This window comes from Brassica napus, chromosome C6, assembly GCF_020379485.1.
Source record: "Brassica napus cultivar Da-Ae chromosome C6, Da-Ae, whole genome shotgun sequence".
In the NCBI taxonomy this organism is placed as follows: Eukaryota; Viridiplantae; Streptophyta; class Magnoliopsida; order Brassicales; family Brassicaceae; genus Brassica; species Brassica napus.
The window spans coordinates 1829850-1851389 of record NC_063449.1 but is presented as its reverse complement, the minus strand read 5'-3'; the positions used below and the strand labels follow the sequence as shown (position 1 = coordinate 1851389).

The following is a 21540-nucleotide window of genomic DNA, read 5'->3' as shown; positions in this document are numbered from 1 at the left end:
AGGATTCTTCTCAAGAGTGTAGAGATCCTTCTCCCTTTACAATAAGCAAATCGAACAATGGAGTTTTCGGGTCTGGTTCCTCTCTGTAAACTAGCGTAGAATGATAAAGAGAAACAGAAAATATGATATATCAAAGCCACAGGCGGCTGGGAGAGAAAATAGGGATAATTAGGGCAAATCTCGTAATGATTGTAGTTTCCTTAAAAATCTCTGCCGCTGGAACACTCACTCGGAACAATCACTCGGGTTGCTCCGCTATCTGACTGTTCTGGGTGAAAACCACCAAATTGCATTGTTTTCTGCTTCTTTTGTTCCAGCTGGTCCATCTCCCATCCAATGCAACTCCAGACCTCTAATGACTCCAAAAGGACTAGAAAGACTCGATAAAGACTTGAAAACCAATTTAAAAGCATATATACAAGATGTATAAAACACCATATATCAGTAGTAAGCAGCATATGGATCACTGGATAAAGGACAACATTGTTCCTAAGCTGTTCATGGACTGAAACAAAGCAGCTGCATATAGTATGTATTACTAGTAAAGGAGTTCTATAAGAATGATCAAATTCAGTCCATATGTAAACTAATAAAGAAATTTGAATTCCTTGTGATTATACTAAACCAACCTAAAGAGAGGTTAAAAGGTTTATACAGATCTGTGACACTAGCATGGACCGACTAGATTCAAGTACGGACTAGTGGAAAAGAAAGATCAGCTATCATATGGCAGTCCATAAGCACGTGTGGTCGAGGTCCATGACCTAATATATATTCAAGTGCGTGGTATGATCCACGGCAAGAAAGGTCATGGGACGCCATCAAGATATAAATATAGGACTGCAATATCTAATGTATGTGGCATTGCTGAAGGCAAGAAAGATCGATAACCATGTATAAAGGTCCTTGAGTGTATTTGACTGCAGATCCATAGTTTGATGAGATTATAAAACTCATTGCAGCAATGATTATTAATGATATGACCTTGGACACTCATGGGGTATGGACGAGTATAGACAAGGTCTATAACTCAACATGGATCGACTATAATGGATAAGCCATTAGCACATACGGGTGATGTATGTCCGAATGGACGAAGGCATGTCCGTGAGAAGCCAAGTGATTCGTATGTGTTTGGGTCGATGACTCAGTATATATTAAAGTGTCCACGGTATGGCAAAGCCATGTGACTAGAGGATCCGTGGGACATGAGAGGACTTGCGAGTAAAGTTTGATCGCAGATTAGAGGTCCATCCGAGTACTGGTCGAGTGCCATCCGTCCGACCAGGACATAGAGTGGTCAGCTGCAAAGATGCACGTCTTGACCATGTCTTAATGAAGTTCCAGAAGATATGAGAGTTACAAGATAACTCAAGTTACAATTCGGCAAGAGCTATTCCTACATCAACGTTCAAGAAGCTCAAAGGACTACAAGTTCAGTCATATGATATGTCAGCCGACTTCTTCACCATGTCTACACCAACCACACGTCCATGAAATTTATCTATCAGTTTGGGACGTGCCAATTAAAGGACCAGTTCAAGACTTGGCGCCCATGAAGCTAAACTATCAAATTGTCCATGCGCCAACTTGAAGAACATACACAGGGGTACAATTCAGGGGGAGTTCATGTGTTGTACTCTTTTTCCTTATCCATGGTTTTGTCCCACTGAGTTTTCCTGGAAAAGCATGTTACAAGCCCTGAACCGGATGTGTCGATCAAGTGGTAGTGTTATAAACCAAGGGGTAGTGTTATAAACCAAGTGGTGATTGACCCATATCAGGCCCAAACCGTCCGGCTCATCAGCTATCCATCCGGCCCATTCGCTAATGACTTAGGCGAATGAGAGTTTACATTTATCTATACTTGATGTTTATCCTTTTCCATATGTATTTAGGATAAGTACTATTTTCTATTCCTATTAGGAATAAGATTTCATTTTCTAAATAAGACGGTCTAATACTTGTATATATATAGACCTCTGGTCATGAGTAATAATAAGCTTACACATCATCTCTTTTAGAACAGTACCAATTTATCCTTGCTTAATCCACAATATTTTTGTTAGGCGCTAGGCTCGTGGTTACCGTACCCATAACGCCTTGCGAGTTGGCATAAAGAAAATGAGCTGGATTTTATATATACAAAAGCGAATAAATATCCTATGAAAAAAGAAACAATTATTTGCGTTTAAAAAAAAAAAATTATTTATTTTCTTCACAGAACATTATCTTCACAAAGACTAAAGAAAGGACAATGAGGAGACGTGGACGGACTGTAAGCCCGTCAACAGATTTCCTTGATATCTCTTAATCTCTTTACTTTCACACCACAACACTTAACTGATCCTTTCTCTCATCCTCAAACGCTGCAAGCAGCACACCACACAAAATACAGAATGGCTCAAACCATGCTGCTTACTTCGGGAGTTTCTGCGAACCAATTCTTAAGGAACAAGAACCCTCTCGCTCAGCCCAAAGTTCACCATTTCTTCCTCTCGGGAAACTCTCATGTTGTTCTACCATCTCGAAGACCGTCATTAGTACCTCTTGCCATCTTCAAACCCAAAACCAAAGCTGCTCCCAAAAAGGTTTTCAGAGACCGTTTTTACTTGCGACACAAGAAACATCTCTTGTGAATAGATGGTTATGTTGAGATCTTTTTCTTTTTTTAATACATTTTAGGTTGAGAAGGTGAAGCCAAAGGTTGAAGACGGTATCTTCGGAACATCTGGTGGGATAGGTTTCACGAAGCAGAACGAGCTCTTTGTCGGTCGCGTTGCTATGATCGGTTTCGCTGTAAGTCCACTCTCTTTCTCTGTGAGACGCAAATACTTTCGTTGCAAGTAGAAGCCAGCCTTGATATGAATGCTGAGTTTCATGAATAGGCATCGTTGCTGGGTGAGGCGTTGACAGGGAAAGGTATATTAGCACAGTTGAATCTGGAGACAGGGATACCGATTTACGAAGCAGAGCCATTGCTTCTCTTCTTCATATTGTTCACTCTGTTGGGTGCTATCGGAGCTCTTGGGGACAGAGGAAAATTCGTCGACGATCCTCCCACTGGACTTGAGAAAGCCGTCATTCCTCCCGGCAAAGGCGTCCGATCTGCCCTCGGTCTTAAAGAACAAGGTCTCTTTTCTCAAGATCCCCTTTCTCTGCTTGTTGCAAATGCCATTGGTCTGAACAACTAATGTGCAAAATATTACTGAATGGGTCTATCTAGTAGTCGTAGAGACCCTTAGCGGTATGCCCAAAATTAGATTAGTTTTGAGTCTAATTTACCAAGGATAAACTGAAGCTTAAATATCCGTAATTGGTGTTTGAATCAGGGATAGTGTCTGAATTTACTTTTATGTTGATTTATCTACACCCTAAGAAGATACACATATGATATTACTTAGAGTTGTGAGGTCTAATCTATAAATGTTTGTTGTTTAATTGTGTGAAGGTCCATTGTTTGGGTTCACGAAGGCAAACGAGTTGTTCGTAGGAAGATTGGCACAGTTGGGAATAGCATTTTCATTGATAGGAGAGATTATAACCGGGAAAGGAGCCTTGGCTCAACTCAACATTGAGACTGGTATTCCAATTCAAGATATTGAACCCCTCGTCCTCTTAAACGTTGCTTTCTTCTTCTTTGCTGCCATTAATCCTGGTAATGGAAAGTTCATTACTGATGATGGTGAAGAAAGCTAAACTCTTTATGTACTTAAAATTTGTGGTTTGTGAGCCCATCTTCATGTTGAGACAAAAGGACATGGACAGCTTAAACTTTTGTAATTCTTAAAGCCTCTTGTTTTTACTTGAATTTTCAGATTATATATAGTTTCACAACCACCTAAGTGATTAGTGTTATTGATATCGTTTAGCATCTCTCAACAGACATAAAGTCGTTATTTTGGTGGATAATAAATTGAATAAGTTAACACATGTGATGAGCTTATTTGATTATAGTTTACCACACGGAAAAACTTATCCCCATATATATATATTAAATGATTTCTGCTGATATATAAAAATTTTCCAATTAATTGTTAAAATTTGATTGGTTGATGGTTTTTAATTTTTTATTTATTTAATTAAAGTTTAAAAAAAAACTAATCATAAAATTATCTAATCTAGTATATGTTTCCAAACATACAATTAAACATATTAAATATAGATGAATTAATATAATTTATTTATAGAAACAACTAAAACAATTAAATATCATAGATTACATTATATACATTGATATTATACATTTAAATACATATGATATTACAGAAACAATTATAAAAACGGTTTTTAATATATTTATATTAGTATTCTATACAATAAATCATAGATTCCAGAAAATTAATTAATGTAAACCTAATAATATTAATTAAACTCACTCATTCACCATATATATATATATATATTCTAAAATGTTTCAAATGAATGCAAAACATTCAAATATATAATTTAAAAAAACATCATTTTCCAATGACAATGTGATATCATAGATAAGTTATCACTTTTAGAAATGATTAAAATAGTTTTATATTTTAAAACATAAAAATTATATGGTAAGTAAAATTATATTAATCAAGAAATGTTACTTAATTCATCTATTAATATAAACAGATGAATTAAAATTATTATATGGTAAGTCACTTAAAATTATATTATATAATAATTCATTTAAAATTATTATATCCCCTATATATTAATTAAGAAATCACTTAAGTAATTTCTGTTGAAGTGTCGCCCATGGGAGAGCTTTACACAAGCTCCAGTATCATGAGTGATCATCCCACAAGCTTCACAAAAGCCACGAAACCGCTCATATTGGGTTTTGAGAAGCGTGTTCACCCCATGAGTAAATTGAAAGTTTCGTTGAAACTTCAAAAGATGAGACACATTCCAGTTCAACCTTACATGAACAAACTCCAATCTTCCACCAAGTTCTTCATTATATTCCATCTGGATATACTGACCCATCTCCCTTGCAATGTGAACAATCACCTCACGATTCATGAATTGAAAAGGGATGCCTCTGATTTGTATCCAAAACGGAATGAAGTTGAGCATCTCCAGATCCATCAAAGGCTTCGACCTCTGAAGAATGAGCATTCGTTCAGCATATGCCCATGGACCTCTCCGCATAACCGTCTTTAAAGCCTCTTCAGACGGAAACACAAATTGGAATCACCTCCCTTCGGCTTGACTGGATGCCCAATGATGATGAACCGGTTCTCCTCTTCGGCTTGTCAGACCACCTCCCTTGGTAAAACAAAAGGAGCATCATCACATCCCAAATTGATGTCTAGAATTGATCTCCGTAAACCCTCTGTCATTGTTCTTAGAAATATTGTAAATTCCCAAAAGTAAATCAAGAGATTTGCCAACAAATTAAAAGAAATTGTGGTAGCAAAAGACCCTAGATAAGGGATTTTATACATACACAATCTCTCTAACCGTTGCGCAATTACTTCATCACGAAAGGAAGTGGATTCTTTCGTGGGGAGAAAAGACATTGTGGTGAGATTCCGAGAAAACGACCCACTCTATCATCAAAATCACATTCAACCACGAAAATCGTGGCGAGAAAATTCAAAAACCCTAATCGTTCAACAATCTTCTTGACAGTCGCCTTAGGAAAAAAATATTATTTATTTATTAAAACTTTTTATGTTTTCTAAAGTCCACACAAAAACGTTTACAAAATATCTTCATGATAAAAGCATCCGATCATTGTATTGGTTTTACACAAAAAGCTCTCTTTTTCATTTTTTTGAAAGCTAGAGTATTCCAGGTTTTTTCACGTGTTAAAATAAAATAAAAAGTAATTCTACAACCAATTATCTTAATTAATTATAATATTATTTTTCTGTAAGAGAAAATATTTGTAATGACTAAGGTTTACGTCGTTGAACTATTTTAAATCTCACAGATTTTCTAAAAATATATACTGAAATTTTTGATTATCCAACTATTTGAAATTAAAAAATAAAATTTTAATTATTATTCAAAAATTATAACAATGTAAACATAATATATATTTCTTCGTATAATATAATTACTCGCAAAATTGCTAGAAAACACCTAGTCTGATTATAAAAGAGTGTAAAAAGTATTTCGTACATCTCATTTATTAATCATATATATAAGAGACAAACACCATAAATTAACCAGTATATAAAAGAAATGAGTCAATTCAGTTATTATCAATTAATTTTATATTTCGAGCTCATCTATCTTAGTATGGTATCATATTCTGATTTCTGTACCCAGTTCATAATCCTTCCAACTTAAAGTCGGGCTTGTCGATCATTTTCAAAATTCCGAGAATAATAGCCAAGAGAAATTATATCGAAGGATATTTTAAAACAAGATCATAAGGAAATGGTCTTAACCACATAACTAGATTAAGATCCGCGCCTTGCGCGGAATAAACATTATATATATAAATTATTTTATGTATTATATGTTCTTACATATTATTAAATAATAAATATATATTAAATAATTAAAAGTCAGTAACTATTACATATATAATTAAATTGGTGCGAACGTATAAATAAATTTTATTAATCCAAACATTTTTTTAAAAAAATTTGATAGGATATGTAATTAAATTTAAATGATATTAACATACACAATATATTTTTAATATTAATGTCTATTTTTTTTTATTTTTTTTAAAAATGATGCTTTCTACTCATATGTTTTTTTTATCATGTGTATTTTTAATAGCAAAAACTTTAAATTACTGATAACAAAATTTTATTGTGGGATCAATAATTTTAGTAATTGATAATTTAAAAAAAATTTATCAATGTTAGTTCAAAACTTTTATCAAAAAAAATTATTCAAAGTAAATTTTGAAACTAAAATATTTATTTATTCAATGTGGTTTATAGTTTAATTTAGAATGATATATATACATATATATTTTAAATCTTAATGATTAAATAAATTAAACTTTTACTTATATGATTTTGTAATCATTTGTATTTTGTCATAACAAAAATTTTAAACCATGGACCGCAAAATTTGAATGTGAGACTTTTAATAGTTTTAGTAATTTATAGTCATTTTTTAAAATTCAAAATATAAAATATACAGAAAAATCTAAATTTTTATAATATGGTTATTGTGTTTTTTTAAAAATTATTTTAATAGTTTTAAATTAAACAAATTTGATAGAAGATACATTTTTTATCAGATCTTTATTATTCAAAATTATTAATTGTCATATATACTTTACCCACATTAGGCAATTCTGTAATCTTTATTTAAGGAAATAATAAATGACATTAATAATGAATTTATGTTTATTTTAATAAAAAGCTTATTATATAATTAGATGGACCAACCTATTTCTCTAGTAATTATAAAAAATCATCCTAGTGATGACATGTGGCTACAAAAAGAAGTTGTAATGTTTCACAAATAATATATAGGGGATGATATATATACATATATATTTTAAATCTTAATGATTAAATAAATTAAACTTTTGCTTATATGATTTTGTAATCATTTGTATTTTGTCATAACAAAAATTTTAAACCATGGACCGCAAAATTTGAATGTGAGACTTTTAACAGTTTTAGTAATTTATAGTCATTTTTTAAAATTCAAAATATAAAATATACAGAAAAATTTAAATTTTTATAATATGGTTATTGTGTTTTTTAAAAAATTATTTTAATAGTTTTAAATTAAACAAATTTGATAGAAGATACATTTTTTTATCAGATCTTTATTATTCAAAATTATTAATTGTTATATATACTTTACCCACATTAGACAATTCCGTAATCTTTATTTAAGGAAATAATAAATGACATTAATAATGAATTTATGGTTAGTTTAATAAAAAGCTTATTATATAATTAGATGTACCAACCTATTTCTCTAGTAATTATAAGAATCATCATAATGATAACATGTGGCTACAAAAAGAAGTTGTAATGTTTCACAAATAATATTTTTTGGGGATTTCAGAAAGTGCAGCATGACCTATAGTCGGCTTCAGCCAATTGGGCCTGTTTTATAGACCAAGCTTTTCTCAATCAATCCAATATTTTCTGATTTAAATCGGGTTTTGTCCGATTTTATGCGATTAATTGGGTGTTTAGATGATTAATTGGTCTACGATTTAGCCGAAATCGCCGCCAGAACCTCCGTTGAATGCCCGGTCGGTTAAGGTACCCACGTTTTAGAACAGTAGTAAACACACTTGTAATATTATAAGAAAATAAAGGAGAAGTCAAAATGTCTCATGTTTAATGGTATTGATTCTCAAACGTGTTGATGTAAATTGGTTTTGGTTAAAATCACGAAAGATAATTACATTAAATATAAAAATAAATCTGGTTTACTATTCATAGATTAGATAAATTGATCCAAAATAAATTCCTGGGCAATAGATATTAAAAAAAAAACTCCACCGTAATAAATTTACATTATAATATAGTAGACTATATTAAAAAAAACTGTACCGTAGTAAAGCTCAGATTCCAGCTCTCGGTTTAACAAGGCTCTTCCTTTTGTGCCTACCTCAGCTGAACCTTTATCTTGGCTAGATAGAGTTTGTGTTTAAATTTATTTTTTATTTATTTATTTCTCGTTATTCTCTGTAATTCTGTCAAAAATTTAAAAGTTTGGTAATAATATTTTTATATTTTTACTAAAAAAAAATAATATAGTAGACTACAAAGTTATCAATGCTAAAACTGCTTATGTTCTATTTTTTTTTCCTTTCAGTTCTTACATTTTTCACTTGAATCAACCTCTTAATTTTTTCTGAAAATACTATTTATTTTTGTGTGTGTGTTTACAAACCCGATCCTAAATCTATTTATAATTTTGATGGTTGTATTTTTTTTACTACAACAATTTTGAATATATTTTTCTCATTTTCTTCAATTTTTTTTGTTTATCATCCTCGTAAATAAATTTTTTGAAATGCCATAGTCTAAAGTTTGAACCAAGTACCAAATGGGAGAAAAGATTACTCAACGAACTCGCCGTCTAGCCGACCGTCATTGCCATCCAGTTCGGACCTGTCCAAGATGCGGACATGACGAGGAAACTGTGAACCATATGCTGTTTGAGTGTCCGATGGCCACACAGACCTGGGCTTTAGCGCATCTACCTCTACATCCGGGTGAATTCCTGTGCCCCTCCATATACATCAACTTTGACTGCATTCTAAATCGGATCCATAATCGTAATGGAACCAAGGAAAGCCTGGCTCACACTATGATCTTTAAGAATATAAAGGATAATCTGAGTTTAGACAGGATTAGAGAAGGAGAATATGAGATTAAGAGACTACTTAGAGACTAATGGAGAATCATAATGAAATGACTAAAGAGAGAGATTGTTTAGAATCTTTATTAATGATGAGGTTACATTATATATAGTCCTAGACACTAGGGTTTTTCGAAACACAAGAGTATACAAGCATGTGAAGTCAAGGGAAGAGCCTTTGCTTTTGTTTGAACCGGCCAATGACTGGCCTCACACGTTTGGGCATCTTCCTGATCCAAGTCCAAGATGCTCTTCCTTTCCAGCCTTTGCCAGCCTGTCCTAGCTGTCAAGCCGCGCCTCCCTTATCCACTCCAACGTCTGGATAAGTTTTTGGTCAAGTGTAACTTCACCTCGGTTCATACGAGTTACTCGGTGAAGTTACCATCCTAGTTTCACCTTGGTACGGCCAGTGTACGGATGGCCCGTCCGTACCATTCCTTAGCTCACTCTCCAATCCCTTTCCTTTCACTTCTTTGCTTTCTCATGTCCTTAACTCCTTAATGCCTTCTCATATACCTCAACACATCTCAACACTCCCCCTCAAGCTTAGCTTTGTGACAGTCTAAGCTTGGACAGCCATGAGATCTTCCTCATTAAAAACCTCACCAAAGAAAACCCATTGGGACAAAACTTTGATGAGGGAAAAAGAGTAAAGACCTCATGACTTAGGGGATCAGCTCCTTCTCTTCCCAAGATCAATGAGGCCCAACCTGATGTGAATGGACTCCATTGTCTTCTGTCTTGCAGCCTTGGTGAACACATCAGCCAACTGATCTTCACTCCTTGTGTAGCATGGCAAGATGACTCCTAGGATGATCATCTGCCTCACCTTGTGGCAATCAACTTCAATGTGCTTGGTTCTCTCATGGAACACGGAGTTGGAGGCAATGTGGATAGCTGCTTGGTTATCACAATGCATTGTCATTGGCGTGGCTTGATCAATCTCCAAATGCTTCAAGATGCCTTTGATCCACACCAGCTCGTTGGTAAGCTTCAGCATAGCTCTATACTCAGCTTCTGCGCTTGAGCAAGAGACCACCTTCTGCTTCTTACTCTTCCACGTGACCAAGTTGCCTCCAATGAATGTGCGATAGCCTGTGGTTGATCTCATGTCTGCTCTATCACCGGCCCAATCCGCATCACAGTATCCAACCACTTCAGTGCTCCCATTGCAACCCATCCATACTCCTTGATCAGGTGAGCCGTTGAGATACATCAAGACTCTCTCCACCATACGCCAGTGATGCTCCTTAGGCACTTGCATGTGTTGACTCACCTGATTCACAGCAAAACAAATGTCAGGTCTAGTTATGGTAAGGTAAATCAATTTACCAACTAGTTTTCTATAGAGTTTAGGATCCTGATAAGGTTTGCTGTCTTCAATCTCCCCCTCTCGTGGGACTTTGTAGGCATCCTCCATAGGCATCCTTGCTGTCTTGCCTCCATAAGCACCTGCACCTTTCAAAAGATCAAGTGTATACTTCCTTTGGGACATGAATAAACCTTCCTTGGATCTACATATCTCAATTCCAAGAAAGTATTTCATTTCTCCCAAGTCTTTAATCTCAAACATGGATTTAAGGAACTCCTTGGTTGCTATGATACCTTCCTTATCACTTCCTGTGATAATGATATCATCAACATACACAAGGAGTGCAATCATACCTGAGGGAGTTGTGAGTGTGAAGAGAGTGTGATCTAGTTCAGACTTCTTGAAGCCTCGGCCATTGAGAGTAGTGCTCAGCTTGTTATACCAAGCTCTTGGTGATTGCTTCAGCCCATAGATAGCTTTCTTCAATCTCAACACATTCCCTCTCTTCACTAAGTGTTCAAGGCCTGGAGGTGGATGCATATACACTTCATCCTCAAGTTCACCTTGTAGGAATGCATTCTTCACATCCATTTGCCATAACCCCCATCCAAGATTCACAGCCAAGCTTAACACAATCCGGATTGTGTGTAGTTTAGCTACTGGTGCAAAGGTTTCTATGTAATCTTCTCCATAAGTTTGAGTGAAACCTCTTGCCACTAGCCTTGACTTCTTCCTCTCAATCTTTCCATCAGCCTTATACTTGATTGTGAATATCCATCTACTAGTCACAGCCTTCTTCCCTTTTGGTAACTCACTCTCATACCATGTATCATTCTTGATCATAGCTCCTGCTTCAGCTCCAACTGACTCCTTCCATTCTCTATCCATGATTGCTTCTTCATAGCTTCTTGGGATGTAGTTCTCATCCAAGTTAACCATGAAGGCACAATGTTCTTCAGGGTATTGAGCAAAGGAACACGCAACCTGAGAAGGATGCTCCACAGCTTGGGCATTGTAGTACACTCGCGTGTTTACCCAAGTGGAAGGATCCTTTCTCAGCCTTGTGCTTCTCCTCAATACTGGTTGTTCTTGCTCTTGAACCGGCTCAGCTTGTGTATGCGGTTCTTGTGCTTCACTTTCATGTTCTTCATCTCCTTGGTCTTGCTCACCTTGATGATGAGAACCTGAGTTGAACTCTTCTCCTTCTTCACTCAAGCCGACTCCTTCTTGGCCATTTTCTTGAGTTTCAGGTTCACTTCCCCCCTCATGATCAAGGTGAGGTGTTTGAGCAGCTCTACTTGGTTCAGTTGAGCTCTCTTCTTGTCTTCCACTTCTTGTGGACTCATCCTGGTTCATCTTGATACCGAGACCTTCCAAAATAATCCTTAATACTCTAGCCTTATCTGATGTGAGATCCCTCAAATCTTCTTGATTCTTTTCCTCATAGTATCCCCTTTCTTCAATAAACTTCACATCTCTAGATACAAGTACCCTTCTAGTTTCTGGATCATAACACTTATATCCTTTTTGAGTTGTTGAGTAGCCAATGAACATTGCCTTTCTGCTTCTTGCTTCTAGCTTGTTCCTCAACTCTCCTGGTATTAACACATAGCATAAGCATCCAAACACTCTCATGTATTCCAAGGATGGCTTGCGCTTGTTCAGAACTTCAAATGGTGCTTGATCCTTCAACACCCTTGTAGGCATCCGATTGATTAGATAGCAAGCAGTGGATACAGCATCACTCCAGAATCTCTTAGGTACATTGGCTTGGAACATTAATGACCGAGCCACTTCCATCAAGTGCCTGTTCTTCCTCTCAGCCACACCATTCTGTTGTGGTGTATAGGGACAGCTTGTTTGATGAAGTATTCCATGATGATCTAGATGACTCTTGAACGCATAGCTTGTGTACTCTCCTCCATTATCTGATCTCAAAATTTTAATCTTAGCATGATAATGGTTAGTCACATAAGCTTGAAAGTTCTTAAATGCATCTATCACCCTATCTTTTGATGGTATTAGTGTTAACCAGGTGTATTTAGATTTTTCATCAATGAATGTGACAAAATACTTATGATTGTCTCTAGAGAAACTATGTGCAGTCCACACATCAGTATGAATCAAATCAAAGCAATTTTCATAAACAGTAGATGTTCTTGGAAACACATTCTTACAATGCTTGCCTAAAATGCAAGCCTCACACTTATTATTTTCAAAAACCACACCTGGTAACATCAAGTTTAAAGCCCTCTCATGGGGATGTCCTAATCTAGCATGCCACAATGCATTTTTATTCAAACTAGAAGCAGAAGTAAATGAGCAATTATGATTGGAAACAGGATCAAGCTTCTCAAGCATGTATAAGTCTCCCTTTGTAACTCCTTTTCCAATCAACTGGCTGCTCTCAATATCCTGAAACTTCACATCATTAGGACTGAATATAACATTGCAATTCAAATCAGTAGTGCATTTCTTAACTGAAAGTAGGTTTGATGTGAATTCCGGAATATAAAATGCTCTAGTGTTCTTATCAAATAGTTTTAAGTTTCCTATTCCCTTAATAGGTATCTTATCTCCATTTGCAATCATCACACATCCATTAGTAGGTTCTATATCCTTAATCAGGTTGGTGACACTAATCATATGATGAGATGCACCTGAATCTATAATCAACGGTTTGGATGTATTGCTAGCACTATGGCAGATGTTAATTTGTGATCTATATGCATTCATCCTAGCATTTCTATCAATGCAATGCTCAATTCCAGTCTTACTATCAATCCTAGCAATCTCAGCCACATTGGGAGTCATTTCTATAGTTCTAGCAATCATAGAAGCACCAAATGAATACCCATGAATGTTACCATTATCCTTGAGCATTTTGATGAGTGCATCCATCTCGGATCTCCTGATGAAGTCTTGATCATTGCCTCGGGGGTTGATAGCTCCAGTATAGGTCACCAAAGCCTTTCCATTTCCTTCATGGTTCTCCACTTCAGTTCCTCGGTTAGATGGCCCTGCTCCGCTTGATCCTTCAGTCATGTGAGCTTTTGCCTCTTTCTCCTTCAGGAACTTAGCCGGCTTCAAGTGGGGATGGAGTATCCAGCACTGACTCTTCTTGTGCCCATACTTCTTGCAATGATCACAATTCCCATTGAACTTCCTATCCTCATACTTGTTGTAGCCAGCTTTGTTGGCTTGTGGAGGCTCTTCCCGGTTAGATTGTGCAGCATTTGCAAGTGATAAGTCTCCCTTGCCTCCAAACAAACCCATTGAGCCATGTTCCCTCTGTATCTGAGCACACACATCCTCAAGGTCAGGCAGCTTCTCGGATCTTAGCATGTGCTGAATGAGACCGTTGTAACTTGTATTTAATGTGAGCAGCAACCCAAAGACCTTGTCCTGCTCACGCCTCTCATTTAGAAGCTCTGGATCAACCGTGCTTGGCCTCAGCATCTCCAACTCAGACCAAAGAGACCTGAACCTCCCCAAGTGCTTAGTGAACTCCATGTCATCTTGAGTTAACTCATTGATTGCCTTCTTGACTTCAAACACACGGTTCAGGTTAGAAATGTTACCATACACTTTCTTCAGAGTATCCCACAGCTCCTTGGCTGTCTCACAGTAGCTATAAGCATCTAGGATAGCCGGCTCCAAGGAGGCATGAAGAACTGACATCACCATCATGTCTTCTTGTTGCCACTTCTCCACAACACTCTCCTCGGGGCTCTCCGTGTCACCCTCCTGAGTAATCGCCATTGGAGCCTCACCAGATGTGATATGCTTCCACAAACCCTTGCTTCCCACAGCAGTCTTCACCATCCTAGACCAGACTAGGTAGTTGCTTCCTTTGAATGTCACCGCAACCTTCATCTTCATACCACTCTCCATCTTGAACAGCTTGACGTCTACAGCTTGAACAACCGGTTAGATCTTGTACTGAGAACCCACACTGCTCTCTAGAACACAGATTTACTCTTGAGTCTTCAAATGAACCTCCCACGGATCACCAAGACACAAACAAAACACTTTGAGCTTTTGAACTCTCAAGAAACTCTCAAACACACTCACTTGTTCTCTTAAAGTTTCAAACTTGAATCCTTAAGAGAATCACTCACGAACTCAGATTGCAATCAACCTGGCTCTGATACCATATGATCTTTAAGAATATAAAGGATAATCTGAGTTTAGACAGGATTAGAGAAGGAGAATATGAGATTAAGAGACTACTTAGAGACTAATGGAGAATCATAATGAAATGAGTAAAGAGAGAGATTGTTTAGAACTGTCTAATCTTTATTAATGATGAGGTTACATTATATATAGTCCTAGACACTAGGGTTTTTCGAAACACAAGAGTATACAAGCATGTGAAGTCAAGGGAAGAGCCTTTGCTTTTGTTTGAACCGGCCAATGACTGGCCTCACACGTTTGGGCATCTTCCTGATCCAAGTCCAAGATGCTCTTCCTTTCCAGCCTTTGCCAGCCTGTCCTAGCTGTCAAGCCGCGCCTCCCTTATCCACTCCAACGTCTGGATAAGCTTTTGGTCGAGTGTAACTTCACCTCGGTTCATACGAGTTACTCGGTGAAGTTACCATCCTAGTTTCACCTTGGTACGGCCAGTGTACGGATGGCCCGTCCGTACCATTCCTTAGCTCACTCTCCAATCCCTTTCCTTTCACTTCTTTGCTTTCTCAAGTCCTTAACTCCTTAATGCCTTCTCATATACCTCAACACATCTCAACACACACCCCATCGATCATCTGGTTCCTGTGGAAGGCGCGTAATGCAAAGGTCTTTGATAACAAGGAGATCTCGCCGATGGAAGTGATACAATCAGCGACGTCAGAGGCGGAGAGTTGGCGACTGGCGCAAATCACCCCGGAAGTAACATAGGAGAACGCCAACACTTCTACGCCGGAGCTACTGTATAGACCGCCACAGAGACCGTTTTGACGCGTCATGGAAAGGAGATGATGCTCGTTATGGTGGCAGACTCGTGATAGAGAATGAGGATGGGACTACAACCTTCGGTTCATTTGCTAGTAACCGAGCGCTGTCTCCCCTACACGCAGAGTTCGGTACTCTGCTGTGGGCCATGAAATCCTCGCTAATTCTCGGTCACGAATCGATGGCCTTTGAATTAGATTGCCTGCAACTAGTTAGGCTCATTGAGGAAGAAGAAGAATGGCCAAGTCTTATGGCTGAGTTTGATGAATTCCTTACTCTTCGTTCTAAGTTTTTGTTATGCTCCATTTCTTTTGTCTCACGTTTAAAGAACCTCCGAGCTGATCGCTGATAGACCATGGATTTGACCCATTTTCGTCTATAGTTTATAGGTGTTTTTACTATCTATTATTATATTATAGAGTCTATTTTTATATTTATAAGATCAGGAAGTGATTTAGAGATAAGTGATGATTTTGGAGCATTTTGGATATATTTGGAGCAAGCACCCGAGATGACCATCGAGCTCGACCATCAGTCGATATTGGAGGAGGAATATCGATCGATGTTCACACTTGAACATCGATCGACAACGAAGCACGCTGAAAGCCTGTTTGGTCACAGCCAACTTGAAGCCCAAGTCTTCACCAATTTACAAGATTACTCTTGACGAGTTTTAACCTAACTATATAAACTTTTCCACCATGTCAGAGGCAAAGTGTGCTTTTCTGTGTTTTTATATTTATTACTTTCAGCTAAAGGTTTTAGGATTGTGATAGTTGGAGAGAAGATCCAAAGTTATAATTTGTGATTGGAACTCCATTAATATCTATTTTACTATTCTATGAAGTTTTCTAACCTAATTGCTTTCATGAATTGCTTGACCATGTCTAAGTAGTTCCACTGTTAGATTTAGGGTTTAAATAGATTATGAAGGATTATCCCCAACTATAGATTGCTAAGTTGTGGTAATTGTCATTAGGATTGTTCATTAATGCATGTTTCTAGATTAACTACCTAGAACTTGCCCTAGAATTGATAGATAAAAGCGAGAGCTTCATTTTCATCCTGAAAACATTCTAACTGAGCTAAGTTTCTTGCTAAGAGTAAGGCGAGAGCTGATCTAGTGAGCTTAGTAAGCATTCATTCAACCCGCGTATAAAGCTTAACTAGAAGCGCGTCGATCGATATTCATATTGGATAATCGATTGACGGAGCGAAAGATGTATCGACCGAAATCCCTATAGGATCATCGATAGACACTGCTATTGATCGAACACATCTGTTTGGGTCATTAGATATAGTTAATAGACGAGTTCAAACATGCGATAGCTGATGGACTTGTTGAATTGACAGTTGAGCTTTACATTATCATGCATGCAACTCATTAGGCATCTGTAGGATTATAATTCCAAGTTTCCTGAATAGAAACCCTAAGTCTAGCTATTTCCTTTTAAGCACCAAAACCTGAACCAATTAATCGAGCAATTACTTGCTCAACCAAAACTGCAAATTTACATTTTAAATCTTAAAAACTTCTTACTTAACAAATCAAATTTGATCTATTAGGTTCCCTAGCTCCCTGTGAATTCGATCCCTAAGTACTACAATTCGACTTCTTATTTGAGAGAGTATAAATCACTACTTAGGCTAATTTAAGTGATATCAATCGCCTTGCGAAAGGTGCTCCGTCTCGTGGCTTTTGTTTTTGTTAACTCTGAGGTCTAGACTTGGTTGGTGCTATATGGAGCTTTCGATGCAAAAAAAAAAAAGAAGCTTTGTCCCAGTTTTGTAAGACCATCTCCAATGTATTCCCCTATTTTTACCTCTAAAATAGAGATGAGTTTCTTTCCAATGTATTTCTCTATTTTTACCTCTATAAAGGAATATTTTCAAAAGATTCTATTTTAATTTTACAAAAGATACATTTTGTTTATAAAAGTTGATAACTAACCCTATTTATTTTTAATTTTTAAAATATTTTCATAAACTTATGAATTTTTTTAAACTAAAGTTTTGTTAAAAGACTATTATGTAAATAAAAAAATGTTATTATATTCCTACAAAAGCTGTATTTTTCTATAAATATAATTATTTTAGTTACAACTATAAAAAATTTGAAAGTTAAAAGACTATTTTAAAAATAAAAAAGTATGACTCTATAATAGATAAATGCTATTTTTTCCTCTATTATAGCATATAGAAGTGAAAATAGCTAGGGATCGGAGATGTTCTAAAAACAAATGTTTTTCGCCAAAAGAAACTAGTGATGGAAAACCAAAGAAGGAAAATGACAAAAAACAGTAAGAATTCGAAAAACAAAAGATAGCCAAAGATATCTCGGAGAATCCGAGCTGGCAAATCCATCTTCATCATCATGTGGATGATAGTACCGCCACATGTACATCTTCATTGGCAATGTTTGTACACGTGTCATCTTTTCGGAGGTTTGCTTAGATCGCGAAGAACTCGCTTCTCTTATCAACAAAAAATTCGAATTAATAAAAAAGTAAAATCCCTTTTGTCTCTCTAATCTCTTTGTCTATTATCTCTTTCGTTCCTTCCGGTGACGACGCCATGAACGCCGCCGTGTTTACGTCTTCTGCTTTATCTCTACCCATATCCTTCTGTAAAACTAGATCATCTCAAGTCACCAGAAAGAAGGTGTAACTTTACTTGACATCTGTTTTTGAGATCTTGGGTTTTTGTTGTGGCATTAGAAAAGGTTTCATTTTTGAATGATTATTGTTTGTTTCTCAGGGAGAGTTCAGGGTTTTTGCTGTGTTTGGGGAAGATAGTGGGTTAGTTGAGAAAAAGAATCAATGGGGGCATTTGTTTGATGTGGAGGATCCTAGATCAAAAACTCCTCCTCCTCCTTATAAAGGCAAAGGCAAGTTCATGGATGTAAACCAAGCGCTTGAAGTTGCTAGGCTCGATATCCAATATCTGGATTGGCGTGCTCGTCAAGATCTTCTTACCATCATGCTCCTTCACGACAAGGTTTGTTTCTCACCACAGTATCTATCATCTACATTGACCTCTCAGCATATTAGTTAACTGATTGTATCTCTCAGGTCGTTGATGTACTGAATCCTCTAGCTCGTGAGTACAAGTCTATTGGTACTGTGAAGAAAGAACTTGCTGGATTGCAGGAAGAACTCGCGAAAGCACACCAACATGTTCTTAAGAATTGCGTTTTTTTTTTTATATTGGTGCTCACTTGTTCTAACTCTTAGTCAAAATCTAAAACAGGTTCATATATCAGAAGCGAGGGTTTCAACTGCTCTAGAAAAGTTAGCTCACATGGAAGAATTGGTTAATGATAGGTTATTACCAGTTAGAGTTGCGACAGAATCAGACAGACCTTCCTATTCAACCTCAGTCCAGGACTCAGACAGGGTTGGTGGGAAAAGCTTGAATGTTTCTGGTCCCGTTCAGCCTTATAGTCCACACTTGAAGAACTTTTGGTATCCCGTTGCTTTCACTGCAGATCTTAAGCATGACACGATGGTATGGTATAAAATGTTTTTTCTTGTCTTTTCCCTGTCATTCCAAAATATATATATATATATATAATAAAAATGATATTGCGTCTCCTTAAGGTACCAATTGACTGCTTTGAGCAACCATGGGTTATCTTCAGAGGGGAAGATGGGAAACCAGGATGTGTACGGAACACATGTGCACATAGAGCGTGTCCTCTTGATCTTGGCTCGGTGAACAATGGTCGTATCCAGTGTCCTTACCACGGTTAGTAACTCATTCTCTGTGTTTTGTTGATTTTTAAACCATTTTATTTAGAGCATCTTTTCGAGTGTGATCTTGTAGGATGGGAATACTCAACTGATGGAAAGTGTACGAAGATGCCATCTACAAAGCTACTGAATGTGAAGATAAAATCGATACCTTGTCTTGAACAAGACGGCATGGTCTGGGTTTGGCCCGGTGATGAGCCACCTTCACCCACACTTCCTTCTTTACAGCCTCCATCAGGGTTTGTAATCCATGCCGAGGTAAATCTTGTAGATTCCAAGTAGTTTTTTGAGCAGTTGTAGATTCCTGTCATTTAAAATCTCATTTTTGTTCTCTAACATAATCTCAGCTTGTAATGGACCTACCGGTGGAACACGGGTTGCTACTAGATAATCTCTTGGATCTTGCGCATGCTCCATTCACTCACACATCTACTTTTGCAAAAGGCTGGAGTGTCCCAAGGTTTTGTTTTCTAAAATCTCATTACGCTGTTTCAGTATTGACAATGACTCCCTGTTTTTTTTTTTAAAGCCTTTTCTCTCTTTTCTTGCAGCTTGGTAAAGTTCTTAACACCATCTTCAGGTCTTCAAGGATACTGGGATCCGTATCCAATCGATATGGAATTTAAACCACCTTGTATCGTGTTATCGACAATAGGAATCTCAAAACCAGGGAAGCTAGAGGGAAAGAGCACCGAGCAGTGTGCAACACATCTTCATCAACTCCATGTTTGTTTACCTTCTTCGAGAAACAAGACAAGACTTCTATACCGAATGTCACTAGACTTTGCTCCAATATTGAAGAATCTACCATTCATGGAACATCTCTGGAGACATTTCGCTGAACAGGTAAAAAAAGTAAAGAAATAAATGAATGAATATCGATCATCTTGATGTTTTTTTTATCTGTTTTTTGCAGGTCTTAAATGAAGATCTACGGTTGGTTTTGGGACAGCAAGAAAGGATGTTGAATGGTGCAAATATATGGAACTTACCTGTTGCTTATGACAAGCTCGGAGTTCGGTATAGACTATGGAGGAACGCTGTAGATCGTGGTGATGATAAATTACCTTTCTCAGGCTAATTCTTGTTGAAGAAGAAATCTAATGCTCGAGTGACGTGGAAAGGAAATTTTTAGCAGCTAACATTCACCAGCGAGCGACCTTGCAAGAAAGTGTTGGGGTTCGTTCTCTCTGCATGGCTGAGTAAACGATTATGGAGTTTGGTGGATTCATCTTTGGAGACGATGAAAGAATAACAAATATCCATTGTAAATCAATAAGGATATATATATATATATATATATATATATATATATATATATTTGTTCACGAAAGTCGTAACTTGTTATTCATTTTTTTCCTGTGTACAGTTGATTCAATATTTGAGTAATTGAATATCAGACATCAGAAAACTGCAAAGAAATGTAGAGGCTCGATGAATCCAACAAGACAAACTTAACCATTCCCCTTGTTCCTGTCACTATAATCTGGTGACTTGCATCGTTAAATTACTATCATCTACCTGATCTACAGTTATGCAGATGCCATAATCGATGCTACCATTCTCAAATGATTTATGGTTAGCTCCAATACATTTTGGATTTCAATACTTCGAAGCATTTTCATTGGACTGAAGTAGAAAACATTAACCGTTCAGAATTATCCACATAGACCATCGACCAAACAGTTTCACTTTCACCCTTATCAGTCCCACCTAAAAAAAAAAACATTCTCTGTAAATTTAAGAGAATTAATGAGAGTTTATGAGAATTATTTGAGAGATTTTGGTGAAGAACTAAGAGAAATATATGGGGAAATTCAAAAGAAAGAGATAAAAATATTTGAGGAACATTTTTCTTTAGATTGATTTAGTGTATACAATAGTTACATAAATAGATCTAGCAAAGAGAATAAGACAATGAGAATGAATAAACAAATGAAGATGAATAAACTAATGAATATCAGATCTGAGGAAGTCACTTTCGGATAGTGACAACTCTCTTCTCTCTTCCTTCCTTAGTATATCATGTGACTTTGGCTTGTTTTCACACTCCAACAGCTCTATCCAGTTGCCTCCACTTGTTTAAATTCGTCCAAGACTTCAGGCAAGATATTTTAATCAGTCTCACACCTTTCCTTGCTTTAGTTTTTCTGTCCATGATTTCCTGTCCATGATCAATCAGGTTCTTCATGTCTTTACTCTTGATCTTTATTCTCTTCATGTCAACACTCC

General features: G+C 36.6%; 2 protein-coding genes across 2 annotated transcripts; both read left to right on the top strand.

Annotated features, from left to right (window-relative positions):
- The first annotated feature begins 2176 nt into the window (after positions 1-2176).
- On the top strand, positions 2177-3822 carry LOC106350854 (photosystem II 22 kDa protein, chloroplastic-like). Its single transcript, XM_013790693.3, has 4 exons — positions 2177-2591; positions 2686-2799; positions 2889-3132; positions 3452-3822. Exons 1-4 carry the CDS (start codon positions 2400-2402, stop codon positions 3697-3699), a joined length of 798 nt encoding a protein of 265 aa, XP_013646147.2. The 5' UTR covers positions 2177-2399; the 3' UTR covers positions 3700-3822.
- A 14145-nt stretch (positions 3823-17967) lies between these two features.
- On the top strand, positions 17968-20711 carry LOC106350863 (chlorophyllide a oxygenase, chloroplastic). Its single transcript, XM_013790702.3, has 9 exons — positions 17968-18217; positions 18314-18553; positions 18628-18732; positions 18806-19063; positions 19156-19303; positions 19382-19566; positions 19656-19768; positions 19860-20154; positions 20225-20711. The coding sequence occupies exons 1-9, from the start codon at positions 18131-18133 to the stop codon at positions 20387-20389; spliced, it is 1596 nt and encodes a 531-aa protein (XP_013646156.1). The 5' UTR covers positions 17968-18130; the 3' UTR covers positions 20390-20711.
- The last annotated feature ends 829 nt before the right edge of the window (positions 20712-21540 follow it).